General features: G+C 41.4%; 1 protein-coding gene across 2 annotated transcripts in view; it reads left to right on the top strand.

The window, feature by feature from the left end:
• The window catches only part of LOC122577604, a 301,786-nt gene that overhangs the window by 226,972 nt on the left and 56,661 nt on the right, over positions 1 to 18,153 (top strand). For both annotated transcript variants that reach the window (XM_043748990.1, XM_043748989.1), the window contains exon 4: positions 4,870 to 4,916. In XM_043748990.1, the coding sequence (XP_043604925.1) occupies positions 4,870 to 4,916 (47 nt within the window). The remainder of the gene's footprint in view (positions 1 to 4,869; positions 4,917 to 18,153) is intronic.

Raw genomic sequence — 18,153 nt, 5'->3', positions numbered from 1 at the left:
CTCCATATAGACTAATTCTTCTTGTTTATACTTGAGTTTTACACATCGCGTTTTAGATATCATTTGCAGATTAATTTTAAGAAACATTCGGTGAGACCAAGATTTATGTACCATTCAGAAACCATATTGACCAATTGCGTAAATTGAAAAGCACAAGGAAGAATTTATCATCATTTATGCCATCCTCTTATAATTAATGAACCGGGAGGAAGTAAATCATTCGATCTCAGGAATTGATCGCACACGTCCGTAATTCAATAAAGAAACTAATAAAAAGTAGAGTTGATCAGTTTAGCTTCTGAGCGACTCGTATAATACTTTGACATATTCCAGGCGATAGGAAGAATTTTGCCCTCGTTAAAATGCAACCTACCGTAACCCTCTATCCATCTCAATTCCAAATTCAACATTCGTTCGCGAACAATTACGACCGCAGATTTTAATTCCAAATTCTTGGCTCGTTTTCACGCGGATAAATCGTCGGTCATTTCGCGTGTCCCTCTGCACCCCTTTCTCTTACTCTGGCTGTCCTTAGTTGGTCGTCTACCTTCTTGATTGCCTGTCACTTCGCTTTCAAATTGCTCAGACGCGGTCTGTGCTATGAAAGCAAGAGGGAGAGAGAGAGAGAGAGAGAGAGAGAGAGAGAGAAAAGCATTCCTGTATTCGCGGTCGATCGACCACGCTCCGCATGCGGGCAACCTTTGCACGCGAAACGACAAACGCACGCTCGCGGCGAGGTTCTCGCGACGAAGAGCACTGGTGTGTGTTGATTACGTGGCGCACAGAAACGCGACAGGGACGGAGGGGTAAGTTGGGTCATCGTTGGTGTGAGGGTTTCAATATGCTTCGACAGTAGTTACGATACCCACCCTGGACCCGCCATAGATCGGACGAAGTGGATGCAGAAGCGGACGAGAGGGCGTAGGTAGTGGGTGAGGGGAGAGAGAGGACTATCGTGCTGCGGTATCGGTAGCCTTGGTTATTTAGGAAACCATATCAAAGTTTGAGTTGGCTGGTTGCCGGCGGTGCGCAACCCTCCTATCGTGGCCTCCGCTTCTGGACAATGAGATCTCTTCCGGCCTCGTCGAGGTCGCCCTTGACGTTCGTTACCGGACCGAATAACGGCACCTGGAGCCATGAAAATGCTGCTGCATTGAATCTCTGAAGAGGTCGCGAACTCAGAAAAGACGTTATCCGTGATAGATCAATCGCCCATTATGTGGCCTGCAGGGCTGTTCGATAACTTCTTGTCATGCAATAGTAGTCATTTGGCTGAAGATTTGATGCTGGTTTAGGAATGATAAATTTAGATTATGGAGTTTTTAATCAGTGACGATGTGTGGAACGACGGTAGAACTCCATTTATCTGAAGTTCATTTATTAGAATGAAATTTTACGAAGAATGTGATCTATTAGGTGAATGAGAAATTAGAGATAGTGGATAACTTCTATTAGATGAACTTCAGTTATATACTTTTGTTTGTCTTCAGACAGAATCAGATGAATTGAATTCTATTGTATATAGCATTGTTTCTATTATAAAATAATATATAAGTAGTCAGTCTTTTCTTCGCCTATAACTTCATTATGTAAAAATTACATCAGTTTTCGATTTAAATATACCTAGAAAACTCTGTGATGTGTCCCAATATTTTTATCATAATGTTAGCTTACTTTTCACTCTATAATCCTCACTGTCAATTTAAACAAAATCACTTTCGCTAAGGTCCATGGATATTTGTAACAATTACGAGGAAAAATCTGGCGATGTTAACGCGTTACGACAGTGCAGAAAGACGAACAGGCGGCCATTCTATTATACTTCTAGTTCGCTGCTAGAATGGCGCAGGTTCTTCTGGAAGGGTCCAGAGATTTAATTAAGGCAGAGCGACGGACAGAAAGACGAGCGCTACGTCGTGTAAACTCGAGCTTGGCCGTCGCCCTAGTGTCCCTGTCGTAGTTTCGGGAACGAGCCAAGTCATTCCTCTTTCTTCCATTGCAGAAGATTACTCGAAAACTCGCGATAACGCTCCACACGTCTACAACGTAGATTCTGTTTGGCCGACCGTGTGAGTCAAAGTTCGTCAGGACACCTTGATCCCGAGGAGCCACCAACTTTGTCCGAAAACCTTGTTGCTCTCTTCTTGTACATCAAAATCTTGTGCGGGAACCGAGCCATTTCGTTCGATTGACTTCACCTGCATGTTGATGCGTGGAGAAGTATCTGGACCTCTTCTCGTTTGTTTCAGGATTTTGTGGTGAATTTGAGTTATTTGATGAAGGTTGTAATTTATGAGCGTAATGAATATTCTTCAATATTCGTATTTTTGCGATGATTTGTTTCTTTTTCAAGATTTTATTTAATAGTTACGTAGTTATTAAATGATGTGAAATCGTTTGTACAGAAAATATTTATATGTCGAGGTATAACGGCATAGAGATTCCACTAGAACGATGCAACATGAAAGGTAGAAGAATAGTTTCAAACAAAAGTTCTTTGAACCCCAGAAAATTGAGTTCATTGTAGGATATCGCCTCGGGAATCTATGCCAGTGTCGAGTTGCGAGCATACTCGAAATCTGAATCGAAGTTTCGGTTTAATATGTGTCGAAGCAATAGGCCTGCTATACAATAATATACAGAATCGTCCCCCAGAATATGTACTTTTGAAACTCTCATATTAATCGATATTAAGATCATTCTACAATCATTCACCGTGACCTGATTCTTCTACTTTTCGTTTTGACCACCATAGTTCACATACGTTATTCATTAAATTTCACAAAATTTGCACCAACAAGGTGTCACAGTCTCCAGCAGCGAATACTGATATTCATGGCACTCGTGTTGCCAAAGTCACGGACCAGCACTCCCTAAGGCCAAACCTCGAAACTGCTAGCAGCATCATCTGCTCCGCGGTCGTGGTTTCAGCGTCAATAATTCGCAAAGGCTGCGGGGCAGCCTCTAACCGACTGATTTCACGCATCTGGCGTTTGGTGGTTTGGTCTGGCCTGATCCGTGCCGCGTGTACGCCAAGAGCAATAGCGAAAGACGTCGATGCTCACGCGAGAGAGCGTAGGATACACTTACTGGGAACAAGACGATAGAAGGCGAAACAGAGAGGCGAATAGAACAAGAAAGAGCGAAAGAGAAGGAGAGAAGGGGGAGTATGGCCAGTCTCTGCCTCGCCGCCGTAGTGGTCCCGTGATCAATATTCCTTACCCCCTTTGCCTTGGCATACCCCTCCGGCGCGGTACGGGTACCCCTTACCTCGTGAAAACCCTACTTCTACTACCCACTCCCACCTCCCTTCAGGGAGAACCCGGGAGAAACCCCTGAAACCCCTCTCGCACCCTCGTCTTAATTAGGAGTCTGAATCTGCGGCGGACACGCGTATAAGGGCAGGCTGCTGGAGATCGGGAGAGGGTGGTTTGAGGGGTTGTGGGTGCAAGTGGGTGAGCGGGTGTAGTAGAGCTCTCGGGCAAAGCCAGACGAACGTCGTGTCCGAAACATTATTCCTAACTTTCGTACGATCACCGCCGCGTCACGGACGCTGGACGACCCTTTTTATTATTCCCTGAAAATAAACACATTTGCGCTTCCTTGCCCTGTTCCAGAGCCGGGTTTCCGCCGCTGCCTCGAGCCTGCCTTGTCTGTCCCTCGTTCTGGACGAAAGAACTTCGCCTTGCATCTCAACCCGTCGAGTAATTAGCTGTTGTTCCGCAAGTCTGGATTTAATTATGACGGCGGATGCGGTTGATACAAAATGCTGCGAATTCTGCCTTCTTTTTTCTTTTGTTTGTTTCTTACTCTTCTGGTGTTTTAGTTTCATTTCCTCGTCGCGATCAGTACAGTTTGTTGGATCAGACACCATCGTAAACTGCACGGTTGGGTCACTACACCTAACGAAGCACATTGAAAAGTTTCAACTCTCGCCAATTTGCTTCCGACTAATTTCTTCCGTCTCCTTTCGCGTTTTCCAAAGTCTCCAGTACGTTTCTTGTTTGTTTCGCTCAATGTACACGTTCATGACTTTCTCGACAATCAGAGCCTCTTATTTTTCCTCTTATTTGTGTCTCTGTAGTAAAGAGTTTGTTCGTTAACCGGAAAACATTAATTTAATCATGGATAGATTATGTACGGATGAGATTGCTAGACATCCGATTCGATCATCTTGACTAAATCAACGAGGGCTCGTTGAGAGGAAATAGTTTCGGCAAAATAATTAATTTGTTTAAAATAATTTATTTGTCAAAATAATTAATCGACACTGGAGGATAATCAAATTTTGAAGAAACACGCTACGCACCGGAGCGAGCCGATATCGCCCGAATCTCTCGTTCGTGAAAGTATTTACATGCGTGGTACATACAGACGAAGTACATAGAGGGTAGTGACGGTAAGGCTGAGCCGAGAGGATATTGGGGTTAGGCCATTCATTAGATTACGGGAATTCGGAGGTACCCGTTGAGGGGTAGAAGAGAAGAGAAGGTTGGGAGCGAAGATGCGGGACTGGGTGCACGATCGGGGACTAACCTGCGTGCATTAGCTGGCGTCACGAGGCGCAGTAATAAGGAAAAGGGTTGAGAAGGCGAGCGAGAGGCAAGATCACCTTTTTTCGCGGCTGAACGAAATATTATTTATGTATCTCATACGATGAAATCTAATTCGAGGATGTGACATGAAAAATTTAGTAGGAAAATATTTATGGAATACTTTTACTTTGAATAATTATCGCGCAACATTTAAAAGAGATTCTATAGACTTTTTGAAAGTCTTCGGAAAAGATTATATCTAATTTATTATTTATTATAATACGTAGAATCAAGTAATTATTAGAAAACAATGATTTTTTTCCTTCTGTTACAGCGTCGACCCACACGAGGCGGGACTATCCCCGCCAAATCATGAACAAGGTAAGCCAAGGTATTTTCTCAATAATATAGATTAATCAATAGTATAAAATAAAATACAGGTTACTAGCAATATGTGTTTACATTTCATGTCGAACAAATTAACAATGTGTTCGACAGTTTGCATTGGTAGTCAGCGAACGTAGCGAGTCAGTTACTAGGGAAAATCGATCCAACACCTTTAATCGCTTTTCATGCAGCATGCGTCGGTCATTACGTGCTCGTATTTTCGGTAGCTATTATTTTAATGGTCTATATCGAACAACCAACAACTCTACCATGAACGAAATTCATTGACAGAGCTATAATAACACTTAACAACCCATAAAATTAATCATAGTACATAATACGAATTCCTTATTTTATCAAAACTGTTAAGATCTAGTAACAATTAGATTTTTCAAATATTTTTGAGAACATAGAATTGTTACAGGACTAAAAATCTCTTTGACATATATACATGCAATCAAATTGACATATTAAACAAGCAATATTCATCATAGAAGGAAGCCCTACATTAGTCGTCTAAACATCTATCCCCTAAATCCTACATAATGATCCGAAGATCGACGTTCGCTGCACGCCTTAACACGAGCGCAGCACAAACAGGAGATTAACCGAGAACTTTACGAGTGCACCGTTTCCGAAGTTTCTACGGGATAACTAAAATCAGAGGGAGAACTTTTTAACTTGGTTGCACGTTTAGAAGTCGCGGGTAGTAACGGTGTGTAGCACAACGTGGGGAGGTGGTTCCGTGAGTCTTTCGCGCCTTCTTGTGCGTGTGCACGTGCACTTTTGCACGCGTTGGTTACACGTATCTAGCTCGAATGTATATGTATAACCCGAGCCTCATTTGTAGGCCTTTTATGCGCCGTCTGCCTTTCCTCATTATGCATTGCACATGAGAAAACTTGCTTGGAATCTCTGCCCCTCCTACGTTGTCTGCCTCACTTTCTTACCGCTCCCGTTCAACGAAGTGGGGTGTTGATCCCTTCACCCCCGTCCCCGAACCTCGTTCCACCACTTCTTCCACCACTTTTCTCTTTCTCTCTCTCTCTCACACACACACTCTCTGTGCCTAGACTGGTAGCTCTGCTTCTTTATAAACTTTTAATGACGGCAAAGCCTAATCGAGAGAACGAGCGAGCAGAGCCTACCTCGCCTTGACTCGCAAAGGCTATCCAAGAAAATCAACGTTGAATCTCGATTTTCGGTACTCTCCGGTGGAGGTCTTGAAGAAAGCTTGCTTGACGAGGCTAATGGCGGGGACTGTCCGCTAATTGTCATTGATTATTTCTGTTCCTGTTTGTTCAGTTCCTGAAGATATAGAAAAAAAATTAAAAATCACTTTTTTCAAGACCGGTTATTAAAAAGTAGGAAGTTTTAGTTCATAGATAAAAGTAATTGAAAGAAATAAGTATCTCTTTTGAAACTTATTCATCATAATTAAATTAATTTACATTAGCCATAGGAACAGAAGTTTTAAAAGTTTTAATAAGTTAAGGCAAAAAACGAATTAATAGCACGCGATGGTAATTTAATTTACAAGCATGCAAGTAATATTATATACCGTATATATCTAGCAATAAGCGATGTGATGTACAAGATATCATTTCTCGATTTGTGTGCAAAAGTGCGCTGAAGTATTCAACAAATCATTTAATGTTTACGCCTGGTGCGGTGCTCGGGTGAATTAAACTTGTACCAGGAATTTCGTTCTACGGCGGCCGCTTCGAAAGCATGCGTATTTACGATACAGCGAATAGTTTGTATCTGCGAAATGCTTTGCCGAAGTTCGGTACACAAACCTTAGCGCGAAGGCGGTTAGTTGTTTGCTATACTGAAATAGCCCCTCGTTAACTTCAAAGTATAATTAACATGTCCTAAAACTGGACTGGTTTCAGATATGAACATTGTTTCTGTATGATTAATAAATTAACCTTTTTCGGAAAAAATTACATTTTTTAGAAAAGATATAATCTTATTCATTTGTAGAATTTAATTTTTGTTACAGAAAGAATTATAAAAGGAAATTTTGAGAGAAAACGGTTTATCTAGATTAATAATATAGTAAGTGATACTAGTAAACAGTAGAGTAGCAAGTAGAATTGGAAAGAAGGTAGAGTTAAAGATATCGAAACGAAAGTGTTTCGATTAGCGGAGTTTTACTTTGCACCGTATCATATATTAGAGAAGTGGACCGGACATTAGGTATACGACTGACTGCAGTCTTTTCTTACCCTTAGTAAATGGGGGACAACAGAAAGGTTAAAACCTTCGACTCCTAAAGTACGATTAAACTAACCCTTAGTTATTTCTTCCGTATACGTCGTTACGTACATTCTGCTCCGTCGCTATATACACGTTTCCTGATCATTAGTTACGACTTCCTTGGGATCTCCCAGAAAGAATTCAAACCTCATATTCTCTTTCTATTTCTAACAAGGATTTTAAATTACCTCTATGAGCAAATAAAAAATAAAGAATCTGTCGGACAATCCATAATTTAATAATTTGATAAAACAAGAAGGAAGAAATTCAGATCGATGAATGCAAAGAAGCCATCGTTTCCTTTTCAATCAACGCTCGCAGGGATCTCGGTCGGTTAAAATGTTCGCGGCATCATTTAGCGGCAGCACTCTTTCATAAAGGACCTTAATAAAAATCCCAATCTAAACAAGCTTAATTTACGTCCGCCACATAATTACCTACCCCTGAGGCGAAACCCTCCTCGTTCTCGCTCGGCCTTTTTTCTCCCGTGGCGTTAGCAAACCACTTCTGGTGTGCACCAGGAGAGCGGAAAAAGAGAGGTGAGTCCTATGGGCTGGGCGAGTTCCAGAGGCGTGCCTTCTTCGTCGCCGCGTCGACAGCTCTCTGAAAAATCTAAGAGGCTTAAAGCATTAAAAGGGTTATACAACATTCATTAACAGAGCGGGTCAACCTTTGTGGAAATTTCCCTTGGAACCGGGGAACTCGGGCTGCACCGAGCTGGACACCGCCTTCTCGACCATTTCTCTTCTCCTCGCTGCAATTTCACTCCGTAGAGGATGTTTCTCTCTTTCTCTGACGCTCGAGTGAGGTTTGGTTTCTCCTTGTCTCTAGGGGGGCGGGGGCAGCAGGATAGTCACGTGAGCAGAGTATCCAGGCAAAGGGGGCGGTAGGATAGAAAGTGGCGGAGAAAGGAGAGGAGGGTCCGTCTCTGATGAAGATGTCGCACACGCCAGGGACCCTGGCGAGATTACTCGGGTTAGAACCCGTGGACCCTGGTCAGGGCACATGCTAATTGCTTTATTTGACATCAAGAAATAATGTACTGCTGTTCTATGGCGCGGCGGCCATCGTACAGGGAACCCCGCGAGGAAACCTGAAACCTCTCGCGCCCTCTTCGACTCTCGCGCTTGTCCCTTCGTATAAATCTCCGTGGCTCGCCCACTTTCGCTCGTGTCCTCGTTAAATCTCCTTAAGTTGGCAATGGCAGCGTTATTAGGACGTTAGTCGAAAATGTAATTTATCGCTCTCTTTTCCATTTGGAAGTTTTTGCATTCTAGTTTTCACGATATTAACCTTCTATAGGCAAACTAAACCATACTTCACCCTAAATTTCTTAGATAAGAATTGTTATTTTTATTGACAATTGGATTCTAGATTAGATAGTCATTGTTTAGAAGAATATATAATAGAAAGGTATTAAAATTATGAACAGTTTCCGAAATAATACATCTATTTAATATGTACCACTTGGGGTAAAACGTCGACCGCAAAGAATTAAACGCTAGTTAAAACCGCCGCTTATATTATTGCACAGAATATAAAAAATAGGAAATCTCCAAGAATTTTCCTTACGATTCTTTTAACGTTTAGCATAAATAAATTCAAGAGAGTTTTCATTGGAAATGACTCACTATGCCGAATTGGCGATCGTACATGGGACGTATGGTCACCAAGAAAAAAGGATCCATTCACCTACCGGACCTAATAACCCTTAGTTGAACCAATAACCGTTTCTCCAAGTTACATATGGAAGAATTTGTATTCGAAATAGGACGTATCCAGGGGATGATCGTAGCTTCCAACGCGGGGCACGCGTCTTTCTCGTAAATATGCTTCTTGAACCAGTGGAGTAGCATTGGCTCGCAAAAGGGGGCAGAACGCACGACTCTACAAAGCGTTAGGGTCGCTTTCGAGGTCGCCAAGGGTGCATTTCATCTTCGAGCGCGTCAGCTCGGAGATCGATCGGTCGTACGCTCGATGTCGAATCATCCATCTTTTATCGAATCGAACCCGATGGTCAGGCTGACACTTTTTCGCGCAACTTTCGCTCTTCGGGAACACTTTCTTGCACCATCTGCGTTTGATGATCGCAATTTAGTCAAATGATACGTGTTGTGTTCTTAATATGGTAAGAACACATTTTTTTAGTAGTAACTAACATGTACGCTTATGTTTAATAGTTTGGAGCATGCTAGAATATAAAGAGAGATAACGACTTCCTTATGTAAATAAAATTTATTAGAAATATTTATTTAGAAATATTTGATACTTTTATAGTATGAAAATTGTAATAAATTATATTTATAAATCAAAACTACAATTATAATATTCTTATTTCTCAAAAAGACGTACAAAAAATTGTTCTAGTGCCTCAAACTTCTAACATTAACAAAAAAACATGGAATTCCTCGGAGAACATTGTCGTATACTTATGACGGCACTCCTTCAGACGGAGTTCGAGATTGTTTCGAAAGTTCGTCTGGCTTGTAAATATTTTAAGCCGCGAAAATATAACGAGATTCGAGTGATATATCTTTTATCGGAACGAGCGGTCAGCTGTCCGTTACCACGTTCAATTTTTATGATTAAAGTTTTCGTTCAGGCGCGTGTGCACGTACCGGTTCGCTCTGCTATGTTCGTGATCGCGTTCTCGAATTTATCAATATTAATCCGAAACTTGTCAGTGTTACACGTGAAACCACTTATGGAAGAGATGTTAAGTTCATCTGGGTGGCCCTGTATCTATGATGCATTTCCTTGTACAGAATATGCAGTTCCGTTAATTTTACTTTAGAATTTCGCCTAGCTTTCACATAATATAATTACAAATACGTTATCGTATTTGTACGGTAAACTGTAAAAAGATATCTGTCGTTTAGAACGAGATAAGTACCTATGTGAGGGAATTGGATGATCCATCTCTCGCCGAACAGGGGTCCGACATTGGACGTCAAGAGCATACTTCTATCCGAACTTCTGGCTTCGAAAGCGTCCATCATGCTTGGACAGAACGCATTCCCCTAGGCAAACATTCGTTAATATTCACCTGTGCCGCGTGATACCAATGGAGAAAGTTCAAACATCGACGGACACCCGCAGAATTTTGTTAACGATTATTGATGCACGTTCGATGGCTCTGTAATTCAAGACTGATAATATCCCATTATTCCTGGATTATATCGGGTCCTACTCAGCGCTTTTTGTTCGATATATTCTGCTTACATTTTTAGCTTATTGTTTAGTGAAATTCTAGTTATTCCATATCGCATCCAAGAATAATATTAATATCACAGAATCTACTCTATATAATATTAGTTCAGATATATGTGTGTACATACGTATTTTCTCATGGATGGTTACTATAACATCGTAGATGTTTTCCTGAATTATACATTGCTTCACTTTACTCTCATAAATAAATATGTAAACGAATAAAGATATTAACTGTAATATCTTTGTAAATAATATGCGAGAACGACGCAAAATCCACCGAACTATAATTTTGTGGCCGTATCCTCCTACAATCGCGGGAGGTAAACAGCCGGTACTGAAATAAATTTGGGAAAACAAAAGTAACCATCAAGCAACCACATAGAATATACCGTCGATGCGGTTGAGACGATGACCGTAGTGACACGTTGTATGAGAGTCGAGAGAAAACCAGGAAACCATGGGAAGAGAAACAGGGATGGCAAGGGACTATTTTTGTGGTTAACAGAGAATAATTTAAGGGTGGATAATACGCGGAGCCAGTGTAATTTAGCCACAGTACTGACACCGGCGGCGATAGAGTGCGTGTTGGTTTTCATACACTCTCCGCGAGAACGACGCACCGTTGACGTGTAACCGGGAATCAGGGGCTCAGGTGTTTCACCGGATAATAGGCGACATCACCCCTTCCTACGATCTCTCCCCTTCTTCTTCTGTATCATCGTCAAAGCCTGATCGATGTAATATTCACGCTCGATACGCGTCCCAGCTTCTGTAACTTGGGACGCTTGGCGCTTGTACATTTTCCCTGGAATCTCATCAACGTCCCTTTCATGTGTTCTTGAGCAACGTGTACTTTAGACTCGTTCCTAGAAAAAGGGTGCCGGCAAGGTATATTGTTTTTGCTTGCCATTCTTGTTCGAGGATAGTGTTGTTCAAAAGAGGATTATGTTGACATATAATTGTCAGAAATTTATGAATCACTTTGTTATTGACTTGTTATTACTTGTTATACATTAATGGACGAAATTTTATCGTACATTAATTTTGGATAACTATATCACTAATTTATTAAGATTATATGTGTTTCGTTGATCATTCTAGTTGTTTTATTTATTATCATTACACGAGTAACGAGTACTATATTCTTCTTTCATTTAGAATTTTCTTCACTCAGTTTTATACAATTCTTTGCCATTCTATTCAGAATGTTTCTGTACGATAATATTTTATTTTATGACAACTTTTTATATTCCAATATCATTCGGTGATAGTAAAATTCGTCAATGAACGTGATTCTCTAAATTCTACGATTCTACGAACAAAGTGATTCTGTGTTGGTTTACATTGAACATTTCATCAAGAACTTCCAATTCCATGAAAGACTACACTGAAATAGCAGGATAGAATCTCGCAATAATATAATAAAAGACCAGGATGATATCAGTGTCGGTTTAAAACACGGTTAGCCGAGTGTCGTTTACACTAGCGGATTTTCGTGATACACACATTCGTCGGTGATGGTAAACACTCTCTTTTGTCGGGTTTCGCGTGGAGTTAAGCCGAGGTCTCCCATTAGCGTCGCCCGGAATTACAAAAATAACACTTGTCCCCGAAGCAGAGCCCCACGGGGTAACCCGACGTAGTTAAGTAAAATTAAGCTAAAATTTCCGTCGAGTCTCGCGCGACGTGTATATTCAACCCCTTTTTCGACAGCTCTCATGGCCGGTGGCCAGCCTGGCCAACCCCTGCATTTCTGTTCTACGCCTCTTTCCATATCTCGGACACTTGCTCGCCTCACTTTCCGCGTTCATGTTACACTTCACTCTGGTCCCTTTCCCGTCGCGTCGGCATTAAATATTTACCTTTCAATGAATATGCAAATATAATTATTTACGCGCAATTTAGACGTTTTTACGCGGCCTCGCGTAGCCAGTCGACAATTTCCCTGCTCGTCGACGATTTTCAACGGGAAGAAACGACCGTAAAAGAGGCCGCTCGACGTCCCGAGCCCGTGTGCAAATTCATCCTCTACCTCCCTTCCATCTCCAATGATGGTGATTGCACGCTTTCATTAAACGTATTGCTGCTCGAAGTATACCGGTAATTGCGTTATCGGTCTTTTAATGAAGTATTGGTATCGAAGCAAATCGCCCGTTTTACGTGTACTCTACTACGTGTCTTCTGTGCCGTCATTAGTTAATTATGGTGAGAAGATAAAAAATATTGGATAGAGAATTTCGAAGAAAGGAAAAATTTGGATAGAGAAAGTATTTTAATACTACATATTTGTTTAAATATCAGTGCATTTGAAGAAGTATCTACGCTTGGTTTCTTTATGCGTAAAAGCCTATTATTACCTAAAAATTTTGGTGAATAAAATATTATATGTTAATATAATACATTGTATCATTGTATTTAGAGAAGCATCTACACAGCTTCTCATACCAAGAAGCATTAATTTCGCATTATGCCGGTATTTCGTTACGCGATCAACAAGATCACCTCACCAAAGGCAACCTGTTATTAAACCCACGGGTCTGTCTTTATCTGGCCATCGTTCTTCGCGGGATTAACCTGTAACGTTAATTATCTACCCGGGGTTCGCAGGGAACGTGGCTGAAGCGGCATCAAAGAACCGAGTGTTTAGCTGCAATATCTTTCCAGCGGGTTGCACATCCGTGACCAGAAAAGGAGGCCAGCGAATTCAAAAGAGGGCGTATGGAATGGGTCGAGGTGGCGATTCGTGGTTGCCGAAGAAACCGGAGAATCCATCTCCGGCCCTTTAACAACCAACCGCCATCTTTGATCTTTTCCTTCCCTTCGTAGGTTCCTTTAAAATCACTTGAACACATCTATTACACAAAATTATCACTGTTTAATTATCTTTCTATTCGTAAATATGCATATAGTGCCTCACGAAAGTGTTTGATCGTTTAACATAAAAGACTTTCGTATATTGTATGTAATCTTGTATATTGCATATTGCATATATTCTATATATCTTTCATATATAAGTTATGTATATTGTATGTGTTATATGCAATATTTTTCAGTTTTATTAGCACTCTGACAAGACACGACTGTTATAATTATATTACTAAAATTTGTTTTTATTAAGTTTTCTTCGAAAATGAAGTCGTGTGATTCTCATATTGCTGAGGAATAATTCTGATTTAAAGCTTTCTAAGTAGCAATAAGTTTACCACGCAAAATATACCGGCGCCTTAATCGAACGGTAGTAAGAAACTGAAAGAAAAATACCGTTATTGGAAGGAATCACCGAGAAGACTATCAGAAGCGGGAGATATTGCGCGTAGCGTTCGGTTCGCAGGGTTGCCTCAGACGAAACGACCAGAAGAGAGAACCATAAGCAGCCATCTTCGGAGCCCTGTCGTGCTTTAGCCCGATGTCGTAGCCAATATCGCGAGGAAAGGATACAAACGACTTGAAATAGACCTTGAAAATAGATTCGAGACCGATCGCGCAGCCAGGGGAATAAGCTATCGATATAAATTGCTCCATCCACTGACGCCGTCGACGTCGTTGTGTCGTCGTCGACGCTATATCGTTAAACTAAAAAAAAAAGAAGAAAGCCGCTTGTGAAAAGTTTGCCTCTCACAAATAACGCATGCATCGCCAGATACGGGAATACTGTGAGCGAAGATACGTATTCTTGGCTCTAAAGAACGTGGTTGAGCGGTTTGCGAATTTTTCCCACTGACACATTTCTACCGCGAGGCTCTCCAGAGAAATGAAATTTTTAGAAGCACGCGTGTGTCAGTTCTGACGAATTTCGGGAGGTTATTTATTCTTCGAGCGTTTTTTTCGCCACAGTTAATAGCGAGATTAGCGTGAAGTTTCGCTACCTTGAAAAATGTATTCATGGTTGAATATTTACCTTTACTACGTTTTAGAAGAGTGCAAGGACGAAGTGACGGAATATTATTTTGGGCAACACGATTTTTCGCGATATCTATGGGATGATATCGCAACTTAAATATGGAATATAAATAAAAAATCATAAAAGTTTGAAAGAAATTATTCGTTAACATATAGCATATATTATCTAGTGAAAAGGTCAGCAATAAACATATTAATGTACTCAGAAAGACAATATTATTTATTGCTCGAACCAAATGGGATTATTTCGCCGATTCAATGCAAATGCATAAAATGCACGAGATTCCTCGGCAGACAAATATTAATGCCTCAATTCGAATGATCTTCCGCGGCGTCGTTAATATGTTCTCGAACGGCTGACATCCTATGGTAAACAATTTTGGGCGAGAAGAACGAGAGAGCAACGAAGGGAAAATGTATTCGCGAGTTTCCAATTTGCGGTTGCGGCTGTTAGAACAGAGCGTGGAAGGAGGAAGGGAAGAGGTGGTCGGTCGGCACCGGGGGTGGTCGAGGGTGAAGAGCACAGGAGGTGGCGACGGGTGGTTCGAGGCTCTATTATGGTAATTATATGATAAATACAACAAGGCCTTAGGCGGTGTCTCCTCTCTCTTGGATCCTCGATTCTACCCTCGCCTCTTAGGAGGTTCTCTTTGCAATCCTCTTCTTCCATCGGTGGCAGGAATCTCACTCTGCTCACAGTACCACCTCGTTCTTCCTTTTCTCTGATGCTTGTCGTTCCTCTCTCCGCCTCTTGCATGCTGGCTGCTTCTCTTTCAGCTCCTCCTTCCTCTCTCCTTTCCTTCCTTTCAGTCGCCTCGGCGTTTCTGCGCGAGCACCGGCGGTTTCGTTTAAAATACGCCTCCTCTCTTGACGGAATGCAATTAATCTTACTCCCTCTCGATCTTGCTTTCTCATAGAAGAGCCCACCGTGAAAGGGATGAGTAACGCGGCTGGAAGAAGTGTTACTGACTTAATGAAGTACGACTTCTGATGCGTGTTGTTACTGGTCTGTGTGTGCAAGACAGAGAGAAAGGGGAAAGCGAGAAGATATAAATACAGAGGGCTGGAAAGAGAAAGGTGCAAAGAGAACGACTCCGCCGGAAATCCTGACTAAACACCCGCTTTCATTATCACGCTACGTTTACCCAGCACGTCTTTATGGCTAAAGAGGAAGCGAATTAGATAAGTAGGTTACGCTGTTTGCCTTAAAGACTGCGAATTCTTTTACCTCATAATCTTTTTCCGTTCGTTGGTCGTTAAACGTGGGTGATAATTATTTCCGGACCTTTGGCCTAAGTGATGAATTGTATTTAATTATAGATTAGTCTTAATGCTAACAAAATGATCTTGGGTAGAGGAGAATGAGTTACAAAAGTACAACATTTTTATTCTTTGTTCAGTGTTAACGCAACTAATTTTTATTTATTTATCCAAACTATTTTCAGTTAGCCATGATATCGAGTTCTTTACCATACTTTACAATCTATTTTGCCAGTAATTTACTGCTCTAAATTACCTGTGGAACTTCCTTTTAACCACACAAAACTTCTCAATTCTGACGAAACTAATCCTTCTCCACCTCATCGCTCTGATCTGAATCGTCCAAGGGGCTGGTTCATCCACGAAACCGCGGCACCACACGCTCCCCAAAGGGCTCGAGAGCGAACGAAGCTCACGGCAGCGTTAAACGCGATTCGTGTACGCGCATGTAAACTAATATTCGTCGGTAGCGACTCGCGCGCCGTTGAAAGAGGGAGAGGGACGTATTCGCAGGGCAGATACACGCGGCGGAATCATTATAAATAGTCATAATTACAACAGTCGCGCGTGCTTAATTCAATTAGGCTGATTAACGTTGTACATTGCAACTTCTCCCCGGTTTCGCCCTTCTACCGGTTGAGCCCAAGCTTCAACCAGCCAGCAACGACTGGAGAGTTCGGGTTCTGGCTGGTCTTGGGGGTGTGCGCGCGGCCGAGCAGAGCGCGTAAAATATACCCCGTATCCTGGCCAGGATCCCAGGACCACGCCGCGCCACGGTATTATGCTTATGCATAGACAAGTTATAGCCTGGTTAATATGATTATCTCTTCGACGAGAGGCGAGCCGCGAACGGACGAAGGATGGGATGCGGAGAAACGAGATGCAGAGCACGATGCGTTGCCCGGGACCTGCTTCGCCGCGTCGAGCCAACGAGTTAGGATTGTATGCATATATCATGCATGTATTATGAGCCAGAAAATTTCGGTTTCGCTCGTACCGACTGAGCCAGATGTGGACACTGTCTGATTTTTTTTTACGATGTTGGTCGATGACATTTGAAGCGGATCAAATATGATTTGAACAGGGCAACTTTAAATAGGAGGTTGCTGGTTTTTGAACATTGTCTTTAAGGAAGATACACAGAAAAAGAAAGAAATTATAGAAAGCAACTAAAGTCATAGATCGATCCACACCACATAATTGTTGCAAGCTTCACGCAGTCGATGTAGAAACGAAAGCTCTTCGAATGCTAAAAGCACGTCAGCTGGCATCGATTCTTTCGGTCGTAAAGGTTGATCTGCAAGTCAGAACAGAATGAGCAATAAAAAGTTGGCGGTATTATTAATAGTCGTGAAACCGAAGGCTAAATAGAGAAAAAGAAGGTAAAGGAAGTGAAGTAGAGAAAAAGAAGATAAAGAGAAGCTGGGCGGGAGTCGTTGGATTTGTCGCAGCACGGATCGAATCCGAATAAATTAGCCCCGTCGCGGGAACACGAACGAGATATAAAATTTTGAATATGAATGGACGGTTTTGCATTCGTAATGAGCTCTTATTCCGGAAACAAAGCGCAGCTGACGAGAACATATGTAGATGAAAGCGGGTGCGAGGAACAAGCGTCCCATAATGCGACCTAACGTTCGAAGATCCGTTCGAGATGGTTTAGTTCGTTCCTTCCCTTTTTCTAATTAGGATTTTATGTCTTTAACTGTGTGTAATTACAAGATTCACAAGCGTTACTTCCTTTCTGATAAATCATGTTGAATTTAAGATAGATTTGTAATTATTTCGATCGAACCTTAAATATCGACATATAGATGTCTCCATAAATATATAATTTTATAAAATATAAAGAATGGTTTTATCACTATAGTCGTATATAAAGATATAGTTCACACGATAGAGGATTATTCCTGAGTAGAAGTGGAGTATAGTTTGCTATAGAATAGAGCAGGCGGGAGGGTGATATTGAAGGAGAAGATTGGTAAGACAGAAAAGTGAGGGTGAAGACAGAGAACAGATCACTCATTTCTCCTATCCCTACCGCTAAACTCATCAACCACCGGTAATTCCTTCAATGCCTCAAGCATTAAGGTAAAGTCTAAGTCATGTATCCCACTCTGTAATCTAACAAAGTAGCATTTGCCGAAAATGGAATTTTATATAATCGATGTAAACGTTTGAGAATTATGTATTAGATGTAATAAATTCCTCAGGAAAATAGTTCTTTATAAATATCAAAATTGTAATTTCAAAACTTAAAATTGGAGTACTATGGATAAGTAACTATATAAATATGGTAAACTTAGTAACATTTATGCAAATTATAACGCAATGGATTATCTATACTTGTCACCTCGAGTGCAACAATAGAAGTAAAGATCAGCGAGTACACCGACTCGTCTTTGTATAAACAGGCCAGGCGACATTTAATACCAGCCCGTTGAATATTCCGTCGAATGGACCACGATATTGAATTGGCTGCTGCTTAATTGTAACCTCGCTCGTCACGAGGGTCCCATTCACTTGTAAGCGGAATTTGCATAATTTTTACATTGGCCACCGTGTAATCGATTTGAATACCACTGGTGATATCCGC

The sequence above is a fragment of the Bombus pyrosoma genome, linkage group LG2 (assembly GCF_014825855.1).
Source record: "Bombus pyrosoma isolate SC7728 linkage group LG2, ASM1482585v1, whole genome shotgun sequence".
NCBI classification, from domain to species: Eukaryota; Metazoa; Arthropoda; class Insecta; order Hymenoptera; family Apidae; genus Bombus; species Bombus pyrosoma.
Note: the sequence above shows the minus strand (reverse complement) of the source record. Positions and strands in the feature narration are given on the sequence as shown.